Source organism: Camarhynchus parvulus, chromosome 6 (genome assembly GCF_901933205.1).
Source record: "Camarhynchus parvulus chromosome 6, STF_HiC, whole genome shotgun sequence".
Taxonomy (NCBI): Eukaryota; Metazoa; Chordata; class Aves; order Passeriformes; family Thraupidae; genus Camarhynchus; species Camarhynchus parvulus.
Window position 1 is genome coordinate 18,912,485 of NC_044576.1, and position 20,535 is coordinate 18,933,019.

At 41.8% G+C, this 20,535-nt stretch overlaps 1 protein-coding gene across 1 annotated transcript; it reads right to left on the reverse strand.

The window, feature by feature from the left end:
• Window positions 1–1,186: 1,186 nt before the first annotated feature.
• Window positions 1,187–8,699, reverse strand: ANKRD1 (ankyrin repeat domain 1). The gene is made up of 9 exons (XM_030951453.1): window positions 8,625–8,699; window positions 7,269–7,448; window positions 5,403–5,540; window positions 5,206–5,313; window positions 4,476–4,574; window positions 3,299–3,397; window positions 3,058–3,156; window positions 2,616–2,714; window positions 1,187–1,419 (listed from the first exon to the last, which is right to left on the reverse strand). Exons 1-9 carry the CDS (start codon window positions 8,652–8,654, stop codon window positions 1,309–1,311), a joined length of 963 nt encoding a protein of 320 aa, XP_030807313.1. The 5' UTR covers window positions 8,655–8,699; the 3' UTR covers window positions 1,187–1,308.
• Between the last annotated feature and the right edge of the window lie 11,836 nt (window positions 8,700–20,535).

Here is a 20,535-nt window from a genome sequence, read left to right on the forward strand (position 1 = left end):
TTGCAGAGGGGTTGAAATAGATGAGCTTTAAAGGTCTCTTCAAGCCCCAACTGTTGTTATTCTATGGTAAGGGACATCATGCCCTGGCTGGCAGCCGTGAAGGTTGTTCTGCTTCTGCTAAAGCAAAGGGAGAAGTGTCTGCCTTTCCTAACAGGACTTGGCATCTCTTGGCTTGGATAACTGGAGCTGTCTCATGCTTCACATAGTAGTGACTAACTAAGAGATTATCTTTTCTAAATCAAACTCAGTAATGGAACTGTAAGTTTGTTTTACTAGCTAGTTGAAATACTGTCTTTCTGCTTTTACATGTGCCTCCATTTAACAAAATAAGTGAGATGGGGTTTATCTAACAGTGGCAAGGAGGAAGTGTAAGGGATGGCTGCTCTTTGCAGCTGAGACACTTAAGTTTTTAAGAATTTTGCAGCAGACACGATGTGAACTTCCTTTAAAGAGAGACAAAATTACCTCATGCATGCTCACCACTCCAGCAAGTAAAAAGAACCACTCAGTTAATTTATTCTGAAATGGGTCAGTTCAAAATGTACAGAAAAAGCAGTACAAATTTACAAATATACATAATCTGATTTTGCATTCTTCTATCATCATACTTTGTAGTAGTCTAGTTTTTAAAAAATTCACTTCCCTGATACAGTCTCCTCTCACCTTCACAACATTACATCTGAATCCTTCAGTCCAAAGGGGTACATGGGGGTAGGAGCTCTGTCCTCGAGCTCGTTATCAACCACGATTGCGAAACCCTGTGTAAACACCATTACTCAACTGCTTCATTAAATCCTCTTGGCACCTCAGTACACCTCCTTCCAGTGCTCTTCCACATACCACCACTCAATTCACAGGTTATTTTAGTAGTGAGACAAGGCAACAGTCTCAAGTATTTGCTATTTAGAGCAAGTATTTGCTATTTAGAGCTATCGGAAGGCTTGAGAAAACTTGCTACTATAGTTGAAAATTCTGCCATTTAAGACCAAAGGATTTATGTTGCTGGCAAAAATTGCATTTAGACCAATTGCACCTATTAAAAAAAAGCTTAAATAACATCATTAAAAATTACTTTTAAATAAATAAATAATAAATAAAAATAAATAAAGCCATTTTAGAGCTAGTGGAATTTTAACACTCAACCTGTCTTTTAAAATAATTTCTTTGCAGGTTTCTTGCAGTTTCAGTGAAGACACCTCAAATAATCCGGTGCCATAAATATTTTCAATAGATGTTCAAGGACATTTTCATCCAGGTTTGTGGGAAGCGTTTCAAAGCAGCAAAAAGAGCATGGTCTGGTTTCTTTCTTCAGAATTTACCTAGATGGGCATTCTTTTTGGAATTGTCTTTCAGGCTGTTGAATATCTCTTTGGTGCCATTCTGCCACTGAAGGACAAGATCCATAGGAGTTTTCCCTTCCTGGTTAAAAGAAACAGAAATATTTGATTTCATCCAGTGATGGCCAAGTCCTTGTTCTTTCCTAAATACTTGTTCAGTGCATCTGCGTGATGTGAATCCCTTCTGCATACACAGGCTTAGACTTATTCTTGCACCCCTGGGATCAGAGTATTTCTGCTCTACAGATCTAGTCCCAGTCCTGGTCAGACCCATGATGAAGACTGCCTGGGTTTCAGTGGGTTTAGGCAAAGGCTGTGACCAGCAGAACATGCAGGTCTTCCTTTTGTTTTAGTTTCAAGTGATTAGAAATATATTTAGGTGCAATCTCAGTAAGACACTCTTTCACTTAATGCAGAATTCAGGTAAGAGTTTAACTCCGGTATGAGCCACAGGAATTAAGTAGGACCAACTTTTGTGTGCAGACAAAGTCTGAGAGGGCAAGTCTCTGGCCTTTGGGGCTGCACCTTCCATAACTGTCATACTCTGATGAGGGATAATGCCAGAGCAGCCACACTTCAGGGAGGTGGGCAGAGAGTAGGAAGTACTGAGTGCTCCAGTGACTGTTTTCCTCCTGGTCCCCTGGGGTTTTGACTGGTTGTCAGTCAAAAATATTGACTGGCAATGGTAAAACCCGTGCTACTGCTGCTAGGTTTGGATTAGGGAGAAAAGATCTGTCAAATGCTGTATTTACTAAGTGGTCACAGAGCTCAAGCAATGCTACGGCTGCTGCAGTGGCTGTGAGCACAGCCAGGTGTGGCACTTGTCTCTGCTCAGCCACGGGGATTTGTTGGCTGGCTGTAAGGCTAACCCCAGTCCTCCAGCTCTAGTGCTGGGGCTGGCCCTCACCTGTGGGCTTAACAGAAGGATTTCTCTTGCAAGCTAAGATCCTTGTCTCAGTGGTGGTTGAAGCCCAGGAGTTGTGCAGAGTAAGTGTCCTGTCTATTGCATCTTTTCATTACATGAGTAATTAAATTAAATCACAGGTGTGATGTTGTCTAAGTAGCAGATAGTGGGTTCTGGTTTTAAAAGAGGTACTGGGTTTTCCTCTTTTTGCTGACCACCCTCAAGTTACCCACCCTTTCCCTGTCTCAGCTTTGCTTTAAGTAGCTCTGAAGTGATCTAATTAAGTCTATTCAAAATAGTCTCTATCGGTCTCAACACCTTGCTGTGGTGGGAAATTTATTTTAAAATTACTTGGATTTTGTGCTGTTACTTACGCAGTTCTTTAGAGTCAGATCTGCTCCGTGCAGGATCAGAAGCCGGATGATTTTGTAGCGGTTCAGCCTCACGGCGTCGTGCATTGGCGTGTCCCCTTCCTGGAGAGACAGAGAACGGCGTCAGAACGGCGTCAGAACAGTCAGTCCCGCACTGCCCAGGCCCGCTGGGGCCGCTCCCGGTACTGCCGGCCCTGCCCCGGCCCGCTGGGGCCGCTCCCGGTACTGCCCCGGCCCGCTGGGGCCGCTCCCGGTACTGCCGGCCCTGCCCCGGCCCGCTGGGGCCGCTCCCGGCGCTGCCCCGGCCGATCCCGGTGCTGCCCGCCGATCCGTGCTGCCCCGGCCGATCCCGGTGCTGCCCCGGCCGCTGGGGCCGCTCCGGGCCGGGCAGCTGCGCGGGCAGGCGGTGCTGGCGGAGCGGCAGGGCAGAGCTGCCGGTGCTTACCCGGTCCCTGGCGTTGAGATCGGCCTCGCAGGCGATGAGGTGCTCCCCGCAGTCGTAGCGACCTGTCCGCACAGCCACGTGCAAGGGCGTGCTGAGCAGCTGCGGGCAGGGCAGGAGATGGTCAGTGGCATGGAACAGGGGAAAGCTGCTTCAAAAACAGCTGCCAGAAGTTTTCTTCTGGGAGTAAGGGCCAGCTCTTTGTCTCAAATTTAAAAAGCTGCAGAGTTCCAGAAGCACTTACCTTGTCTCTTGCATTTATGTTTATCCCTTTGTCCAGTAAGAATTTCAGAACGTCCAGATTTCCACCCCGGCATGCCCAGTGCAGAGCTGTAGAATGGAGCTTTAATAGGAAAAAGAAATTTAAAGTATTTTAATACATCATTATATTAAAAAAAACCACTATTTTAACCAAATAATCCAAATTAATTTTATGTGATTTAACCTAGAGCACTTCACTGTGATCACACAGTGATTACAGTTTCTAGTAAAAAAAAATTGTTTCTAGTAGCAGCTTTTCTTATTTTGCCCTAATTTCTGCAGTACTGTGAATTTCTCGCTCTTCACATTCATTGCTTATTACTCCTAAAGACAGATCTTGGCAATGCTGCTGTGAAAGAGGATGTGTTTTGTTTATTCCTTGAGCTTAGAAGTTACCTTTATCCTGGTATGTGGCTGGTATGTGCTAGTCAATATTTTTTATTTAATGCCTTTTGGGTTCTAAAATGCATAGAAAATTAAACTCAAGGGAAATAATAGTTCTCTTTTAAAAACAAACAAATCCCCATGTTATGCAAGTCCACAAAGTGAGTTAAAACCCCTCTCCTCTACAAGATTCAGCATCTGTGCCCTGAGCTGTGCTGGAAGGAGTCCCTTGATGCTCACACTCTGCCTGTCATTCCTCCTCTTCCTCACCCTCTGGGAGCCCTGCTGGGTTAGCGAGGGGGAGCAAGGTTGGCAGTGCCAACTGTTCAGCCAGGGAAAAAGGGCAGAGGAGCAAAGGAACAGCAGAGACAGCGAATGGCTGCAGGAGCTGTGTGGGCGCTCCGGACCCCCTGTGGCAGAGGAGCAGGGGGCTCTCCCAGGCACAGCTTTGAAATCCTGGTGCTCCTGCTGACCCTGGGGACCTGCGTGGGACAGCCTGACCTCAGCTCTCCTACCCTACCCTTCCCCAGGCTTTCTTGCTTGTGGCACTCTGCTGGCCAGCATTCTGTGTTTTCCAGCAACCATTCTGGCACAGGGAGGCAGATGCTCCCTCCTGAAACCTCTTCTCAACAATGTTATTTGAAGGATAAACTTCAAGGGCATTGCAAGGCCTTTTAGTACTCCTCCTCTGTAAGAAGCACTTCTATAAATGGTTCTCCTGGCAACTCTAAAACAATGAGCAGCTTTTGGGAAGAGGTGTGAGTGGATGTGCATACCATGTCTTTCTGTTCAAGCTGGGCTCCAGCTTCCACCAGCTTCTTCACCACCTCTAGATGTCCTTCAGCACACGCCCTGTGCAGCGCAGTGCGTTTGAACTGGCAATTGAAGCGGTGCAAAGTTAGATATTACATATGGCACAAAAGATCTTTAAATCTCTTCTCCCACCCTCCCTAGGATGATGGCAAATACATACTCCATGCTGGTTCCCTTTAAAGAGCTTTTGAGACCTGAAATCTGCTAAATTTTAATAGCAACCAGATAGCTGAGAGCTGCCTACCCAGCATTTTAAAGGATGGGAGAAGTATCTGCAGTATGGTACCCAGATTTAAAGTTATGCCTGTTGAGTTCCCCATCCAACATGCTACACTGTGATTTGAAATGCAGCTCATGCATCATGGAGTATGAGGGCAGCCACTTATTTCTGTTGTTCTGCAGAAAAATTTCTTATCTCTTTTTCCATAGCATTGGAAGATCACCTTTTACAGAAAATCATGTTCTCCTGAGCACCAAGAGCCTTCTTTTAAATATAAAGAATCTTTTGAGGTAATATGATTTTGAATGGTCTCAGTGGCCACTAGAAAACTTGATGTACAGAACTTCCAGCATTTATTTACTTTACCCCACCCTTTTTTTGCCTCTCATGAGGGTGGAATCTACAAAACCTCATGGTAAAAGTTACTTTTGTTCTCTTCTATAGCAGGATTTGCATTAGGAAGAAGACAGTACCTTATCACAGACATTTGGATCCCCTTTGTCTGACAGGTATTTTTCAATTACTGGCAATTTATTCTCCAGTGCAGCTTTGAAGAATGTGGGAATATCCACAGGTCCTGTCTGAAGGAAAGAATATAGAGAACATAAATGTGTGTGGCACAAACCCCCATAAATACTTTCCCAGAAAAAGCTGCTTTGAAGTAACTTACAATAACTTCTGGTTCAGGCTTCTTTAAAACAGGCACTTTCACTTTCTTGCATCTCTTCTTCTTCTTCAGCTCAATAATTTTTTCAAGATCCTCCAAATTTTCAAGTTTTGACCTGGCCTGTAATTTCTTCTTCTTCAGCTGGAACAAATCAGGGAAAGGAGCAAGTTGAGCTGTGTGACCACCTCTCCCTTTCAGAGTGGCAGGACAGCAATTCAAGTAAGACTGGATGAACTTTGAAATAAAATGTTTTATTTTTTTTTTCAGAGAGGACTAATTGACTGTTACAATAAGTTGCTAACTATATGAGAAATTCTACCTCATCTATAGTTTTTCATGTACCATTAGACCTCTTCCTAACTTCTTCATGAGCTGTATGTTGTGACATGAATTTAAGCCAGGAGTCAGAGCAGCACTACAGTCTCTTCTGGCACAACAATTTAAAAAAATCTCCTGTGCAGCTTATGAAAGCTGGAAAGCTCCTGAAGTTTCAACTGACTTCCACCAAGTGATTTTCTTTAATCACTTTTTTTTTAATGATGCAGCCCCTAAATTATTGGAACTTAATTATCTTTGCTTAAAAACAAACACTCAAGAGAAGAACAAGGTTTAGAATGATCTTAGCATTTCAGTCCGCAAGTGTTTGTACATTTTGGAAGCCACAAAGAATGTCCTCAGTGTCCTTGATGGGGCAGTTCAAGAAACGTTTAAGACTTGTCCCTACCTGCTTGTAAAAAGCATCTGTGCATGAAGTCAGTGTGGGGCACTGCTGACATCAAGGGCTGGTGTGTTGCCTGAACTGAGATCCCACAAGGTGTCCTTGGCTTCAGGAGATTCACAAACAGGGGCTAACTTGGGGTGAACACAGATGACAGATTCTGTCCCATGGAGTGATTCAGGGTGAATACACTGGTACGTGGTCATAGGTTATACAGTTTTGTCAAGTGAGTTCCTGTTCAAGTTATTTCCACTGCTTCTTTTTATTGTTCTCTGCATTTGTGGTTTGGTCTGCAGGTCATTGGCCTAATGGAAAATAATTATGCTGACTGTGGATAACTGGAAACCCACTAAGTTTTTAGGAACCTGCTTTGAAGGAACTCAAAAAACCTCTGTAGCCAGTAATATCTCTGTTGAAGTTTAATAAGTAGTTTTTATTCTAATGTTTCTGAGACTGACTTTCTCACTCTTCATGTTTTAGAATAAAGTCTTATTTCCCCTGCTACTTACACTTTATAATTTCCAAATCCCTTTAAATTTTCAGACCAGTTCATTGTTTTTTCACAAAGAAAAGAAAATTAAAGCTATTACAGCTACTGTGTTATTGGGGGGGAAAACATCAGTTCTTAAGGATCTAGGGAGAATTGTCATGCTCCAGGAATTGAAATTAGTACTTTTCTGTAGACTAGTATAAGTTTCATTTGTAACAGTTCTTCCCAAATGTGCTAGTAAATGTAATGCCTTGTTTTCATAAAAAGAACATTTTCATGTTATTGGTGGGTTAGTTATTTTGGTAGCAGTCATTAGGTGTGCAGCTGAAGGTGTCTCCCTGGCTCTGATTGCTCTCCCCACACTGACAGCCAGCAGCAGCTGACCCCTGGGCACAGGAGCTCTCAGGGTTTCAGGCAGGCACTGTAGGGGTGGTTGAGGTTCTGCCTCAAAGTGTTACTGCCTGCACCCACAGGCTACACAGGTGAGCAGATCTCTGTGGTCTTCAGTGGACTTTAGACCAACCTCCTTTCGTGGTGGTCTCCCAAGGGGTTTTCTAGCTCACCATGCATTTCTAACTTGGAGAGAGGCAGAACTTCAAGGACTGCAGCAGGAAATGCACACATGATGATAAAAATCCAAGCGGAAAACCCATGAGCCTACCTCTGCTTCTAGTTTTTTCTCCTTCTCATAATCCAGATCACCTCGGGTCAGTGAGTGCTCAGGGACTGTCTTTAGGTCCTCCTGCTTCTCTAATCTTACAGCAGCTTCATACTCTCCATTTTTGAAGTCCTCAGGGAGGAAGCTGCCAGTCTCTTTATCATCCACCTTCTTCCCAGTCACCTGTAAATGCAAACAGGATAAAATATAATCCATGGATTCTTGACTGCAGTAGCCGCCACCTGGACACATGGATTGCTTAGGGCTGCTTGTACCTCATTCCTGCCCTCTCTCAGTGTGTGACAGACAGGACAGGCCATTCTGCTTGTGCCTGGCTTAGCTGGGATGCAGCTGGCTGGGGCACATCTCCCATGCAGTTAAATCAGGTTGCTGAGGGATTTCAAGGCTGGTTTTATCCATTGCTGTCAGTACCAAAGTCCCACTCATAGCAGAATGGCAGAAGCTTTGTGGTGCTGTGCAGCAGCACAATTTTCAATAGTTTTCAGAAGTATTTCTGATGCCAAGTAAGTGTGTATGAAGAGATAACTTGTTAAACTTAGTAGAGGCAGATGTGTATTTTGAGAGTGGTTCGTGTGGCCTAGACTGCCTTTCTCTTTGATTACCTTGTAAAATTATATTTGTTATAGAGTCTAATGCAGAAGAAACTGAGAACCTTGCCAAAGAATTTAAGACAGCATTAACTGCTTAGGCAGTTGTATCTTAACCATCTGGGAAAACAAGTGCAGTGTTTTACTGAATCGTTCCTGTTTTCCCAGTTTCTCCATCAGATCAGACATTCTTAGTCTGAATCCTGCAGTGGAATGTCCCATTACTTGTGGTCTAGACCTAATTTTTCAAAGACTTCTACATCATGAACAGCAGTGGCTGTGGGAACTGTTAGTTTATTATTAGAAAACAATACTATTATTAAGCTGCTAATGTAGTGTTATAAAATACTGTCGTTTCCAAGCATTAATATGTTGTCCCAGTCCCTTATTATATAGGAATTACTTAGTGTGATCATAAAATTATTGGCTTCTAAAATATATATATGAATTAAAATCAAGGACAGAGTCAAATAAGTAGCTAACTTTTGGTTGATCTTTTCCTGGTGAACTGTGCTGTGATGCCAAATCCAAACAGCTCTATAGTTGTATCTGTGGTGAGACCCTTTCCCAAGGAAAACTTAAAATGAAAATATAATAATATAACAAACAGTATATAAGGGTTTGCCCCTAGAGCACAGCAGTACTGGTAAACTGCTAAATCAGTGATCCACAAAGGTTGTCTTTCTCTGCTGGTCCAATGACAGTCTAGAAAATAATTCATTGTGATTAAATGAAAGAAGGTTGCACCTACCAGCTCTTCTACTTTCATCATCATCGTCATCTTTGCTGTGATCCGAGGCTGTGCTCCTGTGTGGCTGAAACCTCCCAGGGCTGGGCTCTGGGGACCACCACGCTCACTGCACTTATATATCTTTGGGAGAACTGTGCCTGAATGAGATAATCTTCCAACCTGGGAATCCAAGTATGCCCTTGTGCTTGCCAGCTGAGCGGTGGCTCCGGCTCATTCCAGGCGCGTTAACGAGCCAGATCTGGTGTCCGGGCAGCGAGGGGCCACAGGGGCGGCAGCCCCACAGCCCCGCACAGCATGGGAATCAGAATGGAATGTGAGCTCATCATTCCTGGGGCAGTGACTGCACTGCTCAGCAATGCCAGCCATGCTGTGCTCCCAGTGCCCACTAGGACAGCTGTCTGTTGATGCAGCGTTATAACTTCATCTTCTTCTTCTTTCTTTTTTTTTTAATTGACATTCAGATGACTGTCAGACACTGGAAAGGGTAAATGGCTTATGTACATTGCTTATAGCAAGATCTTCCTGATTAATGGATTATTACCTCTGAAGTCTCAAAAAGCCATTATTTTCATTGCTATTTATTCTTGGATGATAAACACTTTTAGGGGAAAGGCTTTTTCTCATCATGATGACAGTCTTCTATATTTGTTGGAAGGAATTCTCTGAAGGGATTACTATACCAGAATGATGTCTCTAGTGCTAAAAGGGCCTATGACATGATGAGTTACAATCAGTGTAAAATATCAAAACAGTAAGATTTGCATTTTTTTGGACCATTGTCAATGATTAAAGCCAAATGATAAATTATGTTTATGCAAAAGAAAAAAAAGAGGGAAAACTTAATACTGTTTTCTCAGGCAATATATGAGAGAATAGGGGCCCAGAAGTGATTTGTTTATTTTTTAGAATAAGATGAGATGAGATACACACAAATATAAGCAGATGATGTGTATGTTTTGGGGGGAAAGAGCTATTGAATCCTTTGGGAAAGCTTTTCTTATGCTATGAATCAGAGTTGTCTGGAATCAGGAGAATGATCACCAGCAGAAGGCAGTTTTACAAGAGGAAGACACACTGATCTTTGCATTCAGAGAGTGTGGGTAAATGCCAAGACACATCAGTTCTGTGACAGGGCAATGCCTGGAGGTCCTGTCCGGTGAGGCACACAGGTCACCTGGCTGAAATGAATACAGCAGCTCAGGTGCTTCAAGTACGACGTGTACACAAGTGCTTCACCAAATGGAGACCTATCTCGGGTGTTGTTTATACCATCAGCATCATTAGCATGCTGCATTCCTGACTTTGACCTTTCAGGGTGTCTCTCCTCTGAACTATCCCCCAGTAATCTGAGTACATCCAAACTTGTCTTCTGGTGCCCATCATACCTATGCCCTCCCTTTCCCTGAAATGAAGCTGGACATCAGGTGGTTTCTTTACCACTCAGAATATATATGACATTAGAGAATGAGTCCCAGAACGAAAATAGAGTATGTGCTAGCAACACAACCTGTCAGAACATTTTTTTCTAAACTTAAGTACAGCAACGCTATCATTCCCCCCTAGTGGTATGTTCTGAATCACACTGCCAGGCTTTTTTTCACTGCAGTTTTTTACTCCTGCTAAATGTCTCTGTGACAAGAGGCAGCTCTGGAGTTTTCTTGTGCTCTAACAGCTTACCTCTATCTGTTCAGTTCTCTGATTTCTCTGATTTTTATTTGGGAGATTGTCTTGAAATCCACAACCCTAACAGGATGGCTGCGTAGAACACTTCTAGTTTAGTGGAAACAGATCACAGCAGGGACCTGATGCAGAAAGAGAAATATAGAGGTTTGCTTTTAGAACAAGAACTGTTTAAGGAACTGTGAACTTCCTCTGGACTTGTTTTTTTTGAAGCTTACTTTTCTCTTTTTTTGCTTTCCTTTTTTTTTTAACAGCTTGATATATAAAACTGACTCAGCAAAACCTAATGTGGAAGCTTTAAGGAGATAGATCTTCCTCTGCAAATGGTACATAAATCCAGAGCCAGAGTAGCTTTACAGGAAACCTCAGTGCTCTGAGGGGAAACAGAAACCAATTCTCATGAGTGCTAAAGAAAGACCACAGTTTATTCATCTTTAAACCATCCCATCCATGATGGCTAAAAGAATAATAAAAGATAGAATACTCCTTGATTATCCCAAGTTTCTATTTTGAAATAGTGGCACCCAGAAATCCACTTTAACCAAAGGCTGGGATCTAGACGAACCTAACAGTAAATGCTTTAAGCTAAATGTCCCATAAACAAAGGCAACACGATTGAAATAGCAGAAATGCACCAGGTTGTATCAGCTAAGACTCTTGGCTTATCACTATTGCTTAATATTGGAGGGGGAAGTAGTATAATGAGCTTGTAACCTTGTACCGGACAGTAACCACTCAATCACCTTTCATCAAGTGATTTCTCGTTAAGGTGGTAATAGCAGATGGTCAGTGGGCGATGTGTAACAGGAATCTGAAAAACTCTTGCCACTCCACTGAAGGATAAGGGCAGAGCAATCATCTGCAAGGTGTGAGGCAACTGGATATTGTCACAAAAATCCTCCACAGAGAAAACACCAAAGGACAGCAGGCTCAGCATGACAGACAGAAAACTGTGGCACACCCTGTTCCCTACTACCAAAATTGAACTGACTGGAGTAAAGAATGTTTGTAGTAATTTTTTCTAAGTGATTAATGGTAGAGTGAAAGTACCATGTGTGATAAAGATGATATTGCCATCTCCTGTCAAGTGTGTGGCAGTCATGTCTTCAGCGGTGTCACTGCTCAACTTGTCTGTCTTACATTTTCCAGCACTCTGCCCTTGGCTCTGTCCATGCACCCATAGATGCTGCCCTTGGATGCCGCAGTGCCCAGCTGCCTGTTGTCCTTTTCCTGCTGCTAAGTAAGGTGTGGAAAAATCAGCTGCTAAGGAGTGGTAGTGCACCTAAGAGATTACTGAGACAGCAAACTGTGCCACACGTGTGCAGTCAAAGATAAATTCATAACCAAGGTACACAGAAGAAGTAGCGACCACAGGTTACTCCTCCTGGATTAGTGACGTGCTAGTGTGCAATGGCTTGTTTATTTTGCAGTGTGTGTGTGCACCCAGCACACCTTATATATCCACCTGCAACAGAGCAGTATTTAACTGCATATTGCAAGAAATGCATTTCTTTCCTCTCTTTCTTTTTAGCTGTTGGTTTTCCATAAAAGGCAGTAAACACTTTTATTTGTCTAACATATTCTCTTCAATACTTTTGTCAAGAAGTTAAGTGATTTGGGAATGAGTTAACTATGATTTTACATCATTGTTTGGACATGTGATGAAAATACTAAACAATGTTGTACCAGGAACTGATCCTTGTGGGAATCTGCTGGAAATAGTTCCACTCGTTACTCTCACCACTTTGCAATCTGTCAGTGAGCCAACTTTTAGTTCTTCCAAAGTGCATCCTTTTAATTCCATACAATGCATGCTTTTTAATCACACCAACATATGCCATGAAATGAAATGCCACTGGCAAGACCCAAGTAAACTGCATTAACATGAATGCTAGTCTCAACCAGACCTTTAATTCTGCAAAAAGACACTTTTAAAAAAAGGTTTTCTTTGCACCTAGCCCTGAAGATTGGCATCCATTTCATGTAACTTGTCTGATTCTGTCTTGATAAAGCTTTGGTTAACTCTTCCCCCTGTTTTCCTAGCACTAAGTCATGTCGGCCAACCTGTTGTTAACTCTTTCATCTTTTTCAGCCAGTCAAAACATCTTGAGAGCTAAAAAAAAAATGAAAAGGAGCTTCTCTGCTTTACTGGCACTGAAGCTGGCCTGGGATATCTTTGGATGCAGCCCAAGTGGATGCTCTACCTGAGGGAGATTCCTGCTTCTTTTGAATAAAAAGGAGCTCAGGGAATCAAGGTGATAAAGAATTGGATGGATTTTGCTTTAAAATACAAGAATGTTTTCATAAAGCATCGGTTTTGTAATCTCTTAGCAAAACAGGAGTGTGTCAGAACTCTGTTGTAAGACGTGCACTCAGGCAGCCTCTCGCTTTCTAATTTATTGGAATTATATAATGTTAGAAATAGCTTGAGGAGAATTTTAAAATCACTATTACCTGGAAAAAATAACCCTTTTATGTTTTAATTTTGGGAGAGAGGGTTTATTGTTTTGGGTTTTGTTTTTGCTTTTAACATTTTGCAATTAAAACATAAATGTGTAAACCTGCTCCACATTAAATTTGCTGAAAAGCTATTTCTCCCCTTTCATGAGGTTTCATTGGCAGTAAGATGTCACTAGATTTTTATCGAAGCTATGTTTAACAAATATCTCCTTTGATTCCAATAATACCAATGAGGGTGGAAAATCATTGATGCAAATTTGGAATTACATCACATCATATGTTGGTCATCCTCTTGGGGCTGGAGGATGGATACTTCTGTGACCGCAAATAGGATAAGAAAATACTTTTTCTCTTTTTTGTCAGTTTATTATAGGTGTATAGCATATAATATAAAAGAAGTTTGAGTTTAATTTTGAAGAAAAGAGTAAGTAAAACACCAACAGAAAAAAAAAGGCAAGCAAAAAACCTCAAATGCACCTTTTCCTCTGAAGTTTCATAGTCAGACACAAATTTATGTCTGTGATGAATTTGGAGAAAAACTTTGTGTCTTTTTATAACACAGAAGTTTTACAGGAGTCTGTTATGAATCTGGCATGGGTTTTCTGTAATCTGTTTCATTACAGGTTCAGAAAGTGTAGGGAGTGAATGCAAAGGGAGGAAAGAGGATTGAATGATCTAAGTTGGTTTCTCTGGGTCTGCAAACTGCAATGTATTCATCTGCAGACACTAGTTTTAGGAGGTTGTTATTTCACATAGGAAAATACTAAAAATCTCCCCCATAGCTATTTTGTGTCAGCAAAGGCATCTGCACACCACAGCCAGCTGGATAAGGAGACCATGGGGTAGGCCTTTTCCCTAAAAAATCTATTCTTATCCAGAGGAGCTAGAGAGATGCCTAGGCTGTGACCAGGACCAGGCAGTTCTTCCTGAAGCTCTGCCCATGTCTGATTCACATACCCTGTGAGATATTTACTATGAGCTCTGCTTCTTTTTTCATGTTTTTCAACCACCTGTGTGGCAAAGACAGTGTAGGCATAGGCTGTTCTCACTCTAACATCATAGAAAGAGCAGGAAGATCCTTCTTTTTCCTCCCCTAGGGCATTGATAGAGAGAATGCAGGATGGCATTAATCCAAATGAAACACTAAATTTCCTGGTGAAGAAGTGTAAAAACAAATGCAGGCTTTACTTTTTTCTCATGGATACCAGAAAAAACGTTAAGAAACTGAGATACTGAAGGGCATTGTCATTTGTCAGTGCCCAGTTTTTCAGATGGCCAAGGGTTGTGGCTGAGTGACCACAGGAGTGAATACATTCCCAGAGGTTCCTGCCTCAATGGCAATGAAGAGGCCACTGCCTTCTCTGACACTTGGATTCAGACCACTGGGTTGTCTTTATTTCAAGTGAATGGCCAGTAAATTCTGTTGAGTAACCTTATGTTTTCATAGAGTGGTGTGTGATGAGGAAGGGAAAAGGCATTGCTATCCCACTAAGCAGCATGAGTCAGAGAACTAGTTTGGAGGAAATGAGAAATCACCAGGGGCTTTGCCAAGAAACTGCAGCTTGTGAGACATAGCGCAGTTCAGCTAGTTATTTTGTTTTCTTCATGCAGTGTCTCTGCAATTCTTAGTTTTGGCAGAAAGTGGAAAAGAAATATTGAAACATTGGATGTCTAAATTCCACTGGGCTCCTGGCTTTCCTGAAGCAAGGAAGTGTTGGGCATCTCTAACTGACTATCTTTGTCTGAATTCCACCTCAAATAGGTATGTAAAAACTTTTTCCTTTTCTTTTTCGATATTCTGAAACCTTATTTGTCAGAGGCCAAACACATGGTCACAGTCTGAACTCTTAGGTTTGCATGTGCTGGCTCAGAATGCCAGACTGCTGAGGTTAGGGCCAGGTACACGTGAATCTGTGATTGTCCTTGCAATTTTCTTTTGGGCTTTCCTCTTTTAGTGTTTGATCACAGAAATCAGTAGAAATGTTTTCCCTGTCTTTTGGGGGAAAAGAAATTCACTTGAGATGTATATGAAATTTGTCGCCTCCTGTCAGAAATCCCTACCAGGTGACCTAGAGACTTGCACAGATGGAAGATAGAAGAGACGTTGCTTTGATCAAAAGCCAGTCAATCAATAAATCAGGAGCAAGAGAAAAACTATATTCCAAAAAGAGCCAAAATAAAGCACTGTCATGTGTTTTGAACATCTACCCAGCACTAGATCACTAGAGCTGTATTCTATGTCCAGCAATGGACATTAAAAAAAATCATTTGATTTTTGAGGGCTACTGCCATGTGCAGCCTCTATCACATAAGCACAAACACAGGGACTTCACACACAGACTCTGTAATGGCACTTCTAGGAAAACTTGAAGAAATTAATCCCAGCAGTGTGCATCCATGCTTCCCTCAGCTTCATGACTGAGATTTCATGGACACTTGTATGGCTTAGAGTGGATGAGTCTGGGAGTTGTGCTCTTTTCACTAAGGGTTTTTAAGGCAGGAGGAGCACCACATTCTGTATCAGCTATAAATTATTGATGAGAGGACAAAAGCATCTTCTCATCAGCAATAAGCATATTCACATTTTTAATTACTTATGACTTTACTGCTTAATTTTCTGTTGGCTTTTCAAAGAACTACTTTTTTTACTAAGCTGCATAAGCAATAGTGCACATGTTCATTATGTTCGTGGGCAAGAAATAATTCTAGACAATAGATGAAAGCAAATCCAATTTTGCTCTTCTCTTTATTACAAGTTGGTAAATATTTAGCTATCAACCCAAGAAAAGCAGCAGACTTGCTGCCTGGGTTATCTCTTCATATTTTTGCTGCAGTATGTCACCTAGTTTTTCTAAAATTACATCACCTGCACTCACAGCCCATGGCCTCCATCAGAACTTTTAATACATGCATGAAAACAATAATTGCATGTTCATTTGGTGGCTGGTTGTAACAGAATGAAGACATTGAAAAAGCTGTCTTTTTCCCTGGGTGCCAAAAGTAATTTATAAATGAAACTAGGGAGGAAAAAAGTAGTACCTTGAGTATGGAGTTAAAATGTAATTTTATTTGCTTTTAATTACAGCTGTACATTTGAGAAGGGCACTTTTTAATCTCTTATCAAAGCATTCTATTTTTCTTTGATCTAACTATAATTTATTGAGTGCAGTTGCCACCAGCATCTGTAATCCTTCTTAAAATCCCTCTATGCATTCCACTTTCTTCCAGGCTGGCCTTTTTCTGTCTATCATGGTGAACCTATTCTCCCTGTTGTTTATATGTGCATCTTCCATTTGTCTCCATTGAGTTTAGAGGCACTCACATACGAATGAATAGTCCTTTGAAGTGTATGTTTTCTTTGTATTTTGTTTCACATGATCATTAATTAATGTGATTATTTGCCACTCAGGGAGATCTCCGTTATCTATATTAAGGGAGCCTTTAGAATGTGGGGGAAAAAAACCCAAACATTTTCTTGTTTGTTACTGCCTAGGAATAATGGCAGGGACATGCAGCAGCTTTCCTAGATAAAGCAGCACTCTATCACCAAGTGGTAGGGTTTCATTGGCACCCTTAAGGCATTTTTATGTAAAGAGAAACTAAAATGGAAAGTTTTGAACCTGTAAAATGTTGCCTCTGCCACCTGTAAATGCCAAGGTAAGTGGCCTTGAAGCCATCCCATAGCTGTTTTGTACACTCAGTGAAGTCCTGGTCTTCCTCACCCACACAAGGCATTCTGCATTGATGGACTGTCCCAAAACAACTGACCTGGCACATAAGTCCTGCAGTGAAGTGTATACCTCTGAAAATGGTATCTAATACACTCTGAGACCACAGTACCCGTTTCTTACTGAAAATAACACCAAGCAGATTAGACTGTAGCAATTACTTAGCCATCAGAAATCACGAGGGGGTTAGATACCAACTCAGAATCATGAAACTTCCAGGCTCTTGGTCTGAGTGTATCTCCATGCTTATTACAAAGTTGCAGATGGGTGGAGTCAGTCCATGTGGTGCCTATAGACTTTTTTTAAAGTGTAAGCCTAAAAATACAAAACTGAACAGATGAATATTTTAAATTTTTGTACTTCTAACATTTCATTCAAGCAAATAATTCAAAGGTTTTGGAAAGAAATGGTAAATTTTCCCTGTGCATTTTAGAATGTTACATCTATTTCTCTTTCCAGGTAGTATAGATTTCAGTTCATAATTTGTATGAGTTGAAGTCTATTGCCTAAAATCCATAGTCTCCTCATATGTCATACATGAGTTTGAAGCTTCCCCAATAATCAGCTCTTCCCTTCAAGCAGCTAAAACACAGTTGGCTGAAGCTAATATGTCCAAAACAAAGATGAAGAAGAAGCCCTTAACCTATTCCATTATGATGTAGGAGCACCATCAATTAAAAAGATAAATCCTAAAATCATAGGTTAGTCTGCCTTTTGAAAACCCAGTAACCATGAAATAGGTGCTACATTCAGCATCTTTGCCGAAGGTTGTGCCATAACTGTACTGGGCTTGACCCTGGTTGCCTCAGTTCTCTCAAGATGAAAACCAACAATTTCACCCTCTCTTTGACCAGCACACAGCAAATTTATCTCATGTTTGCTCTGCCAGCTGTGTGCTGTCAGCCAGTGAGATGGTTCTTCAAGAACTGTCACATGAAGCAGATCATCCTTATGGAAATCATCCCTAGATGCAATAAAATTACCACAAACCACCATGCTGAAGTGCACAATTTGTGCTGAGATTTTTCATTTCTCTTTCAGAACAGTGTTCTCCTAAGTCAACTAAACACAAAAACTCAACCACAAGACATCCCAGCTGACAAGAACAAGTTAGTAATACCAGTCCTGCTCACAGGAGAGAAAACGAAACTCCTCTGAAGTTTCACAAAGCCCTTCTTGCTCTAAGCATTGATGAGTTTCCACAATCATCTCTTCCCATCTTGCAAGGACAGTTGTCTTGTGAGATTTCTACTGGGCTGAACTAGTGCAGAGTTCTCTTCAATCTTAGCATACTTTCTCCCTCATTAAGATGGCTTCAGCACAAGGGATGAAAGTAACAGTATCTTTTAAGAAATGACAGGATGTATTCATTAGTCATAATAGTTGTGAGAAAGAGGAGCCAAGTAACTGTCAGAATCACCAGTCAGTAGTGGACAAACTCAGCTACAGCAAGGAGCTGAACATGGAGCTACAAACACACTTCTTGATCAGAGCAAGTGCAAGACCACCTCCACAGCCTCTGGAGCTGCAGGTTCATGGAGCCCCTAAGTCCAGGGAAAACAAGTAGGGTCAAAAGTTTGCAGGGTTTTGGTTGAGGACTAAAGCTCAGCAGCTGTTGGCTACCCCTTCTACTGTGTCTGCATAGGGAACGCAAGACCTTCACACTAGAAATGGTTCCCAGCTGCAGCTGCTAGATATTCATAACAAATGTCTAATGGCTAAAATTGTGTGCTGTGGACAGTGTCACCTTTCATGTCATATGGGGACAATTGTATATTCTCCACTGAGGCTGGGATGTGTCATCCCAACATCATCTGGAGCTGCACTCCCAGACCAGGAATTGCTGTTGCTGAGCAGTAAGTTCAGACCCCTGCTGATGCTGTCTTGTATCAAGTTACTGTTTTCTAACATTGTGCGTATACCAGAACTGAGCTGCTGCCACTGTGTCTCACTGTAAGAGGGAAAGTGTAACTGTAGTAGCCCTGTCTATGAATTACACTTGAATCAGGTTCAGTTCCAGGTTACAGCAGGACAAGGGACAATGTGCATCCCGTTCCAGATGCAGGTTTGTGCTTCCAAAGGCAAACTGCCTTTTGTGCTGATATTGGGGATCACCAGGGGGAAACACAAGGAGGATTTATTCTGTTGATGAACAAAGGTGGATGAACTGCTGCTGACCAACATGAAGTTTCTGAAACAACTTTCTTCAGAATCACAGAATCCCTGAATACTCTGAGTTGGAAGGGACCCACAAGGATCACTGAGTCCAACTCTTACATGACTTTGGCATTATTAGCACCATGCTCCAACCAGCTGAGCTTCAAGTAATTTGGAGTCACTCTTCATGGAAGAACATGCCTTTCTACAGGTTTACACTATAGAACTAACCAGAAATACTGTTTCCATGAATCAAACAATTTTCCAAGCCCCAGAATCTCACAATCTTACGAAAATCTTCTCTTTGTTCAGATACAATAAGGTGCCACAGACAGCCTGAGGGGATGGAAGGCACAGAGAAACTGCGGCAGTGTGTAGGGGTGCAGTGCTGGCCAGTGACCCGAAGTACAATGCACCTCACACCTCAGAGCTGGTAAGGACACTCTGCACCAGCTCCATGTGGACTCCAGTGCCTTCAGGGCACTGTGCTCTGACACAGCTGATTCTATGTCCTGTTCAGACACATCCTGGATATGCTGGGCTTAGGGAAAATAACTGGAACAATTCTGTTGTGTGCACAACAACAGCTTGTCTGTGTTCAACAGCCAAATAATCAGAGGTGTCCTCTTGAAGTGGTAAGTTGCATATTGCCATTCTGAATCAGTAGAATTGGTGCATCTGATAATCATATGTGATTATCTGTCTTTTTCCAGCTCTAAATCTAGATTTGACAGATTGCGATTTGAACTCAGTGCCAAAGGCTCAGGCAGAAGAGAAGGAAACATCACTTGCTTTCTTTGCTTTGTGAGAGAAAAAAAACATTAGAGCTCAGTGCTTTTCCTGTGGAAGGACAGGACACATTGCAGTTGATGCTATCATCCTTTAACAGGTTCTGGGATTATTTTTGAAATGACAAAAACAACCAGATGAGTTCTTTTTTGTTTACAGGACAACTGTTCTCACAAAATAAATCCAGCAACAAAGGGGAGTGGCAGGGAAAGATGGATAGTATTTGGTTTCACTAACAGTCTAGTCAGATGAAAATATCCCCCCTATATCTGACCCTCAGGGGGTGTTGCTGGTCAAGTGAAGCCAAGTCGCAAAATGCCCAGCCAAGAGAGCACCAAATTTGGCCTGCTGGGTGTAGAGGATGAGATTTATTACACCATATTTATGTGTATAGAATCAGTTTAAAGAAGCACTGCAATATTTACTGTCCTGTAGGTAAATAGCCTCACCCTGAAATGCCCTCGGATCCCTTGCCTGGTGCTGAGTCACTCCTGCAGGAGTCAATCAGAGCTGGGAGCTTGGGATATCTTGGGATCTGCCTCATCCAGAGTGTGATGTACAGGATCCTGCTGACAAACCCTCCTTCTCCACTGCAGTTTAATTTTAGGATTTGGCACTGATGTGTATTTTGTGTCTTCTTTTGTCATTACACACATAAATTAGGGTGGAATTCTTACAGAGAAATGAGGAGTAAAAGTCCTTTTTTGAGGAGTTTTGCCATAGCTAAGAGAACTTTTGCTTATGCAAAGCTGAAAATAGTGTCTGTCCCACAGGAAAACCAAAAGTCTTCCCCTTTCTCTGTTGTGCATCCTCCCTCTTGACGTGTACTAACCTAATCTTTCACTTCATCATGAAGCATTCCTTGAAAACATTATGTTTTTTAACATTTGCTAGAATCTTGTCTCTGAGTTTGACTTGGGTTTTGTTGAAGAAAACCATCTTAAAAAACTATTGGATTCAATTTATCACTTCATTGACCTGGATTTCTAAATTCACTTACATCTGTTACAGAACAGCACCAAATATTTTAAGGAGAATTTTAGTTCAAATTCACACTCTGATCTGCCAATAAATAAAAAGCTTACATGAAATTATGC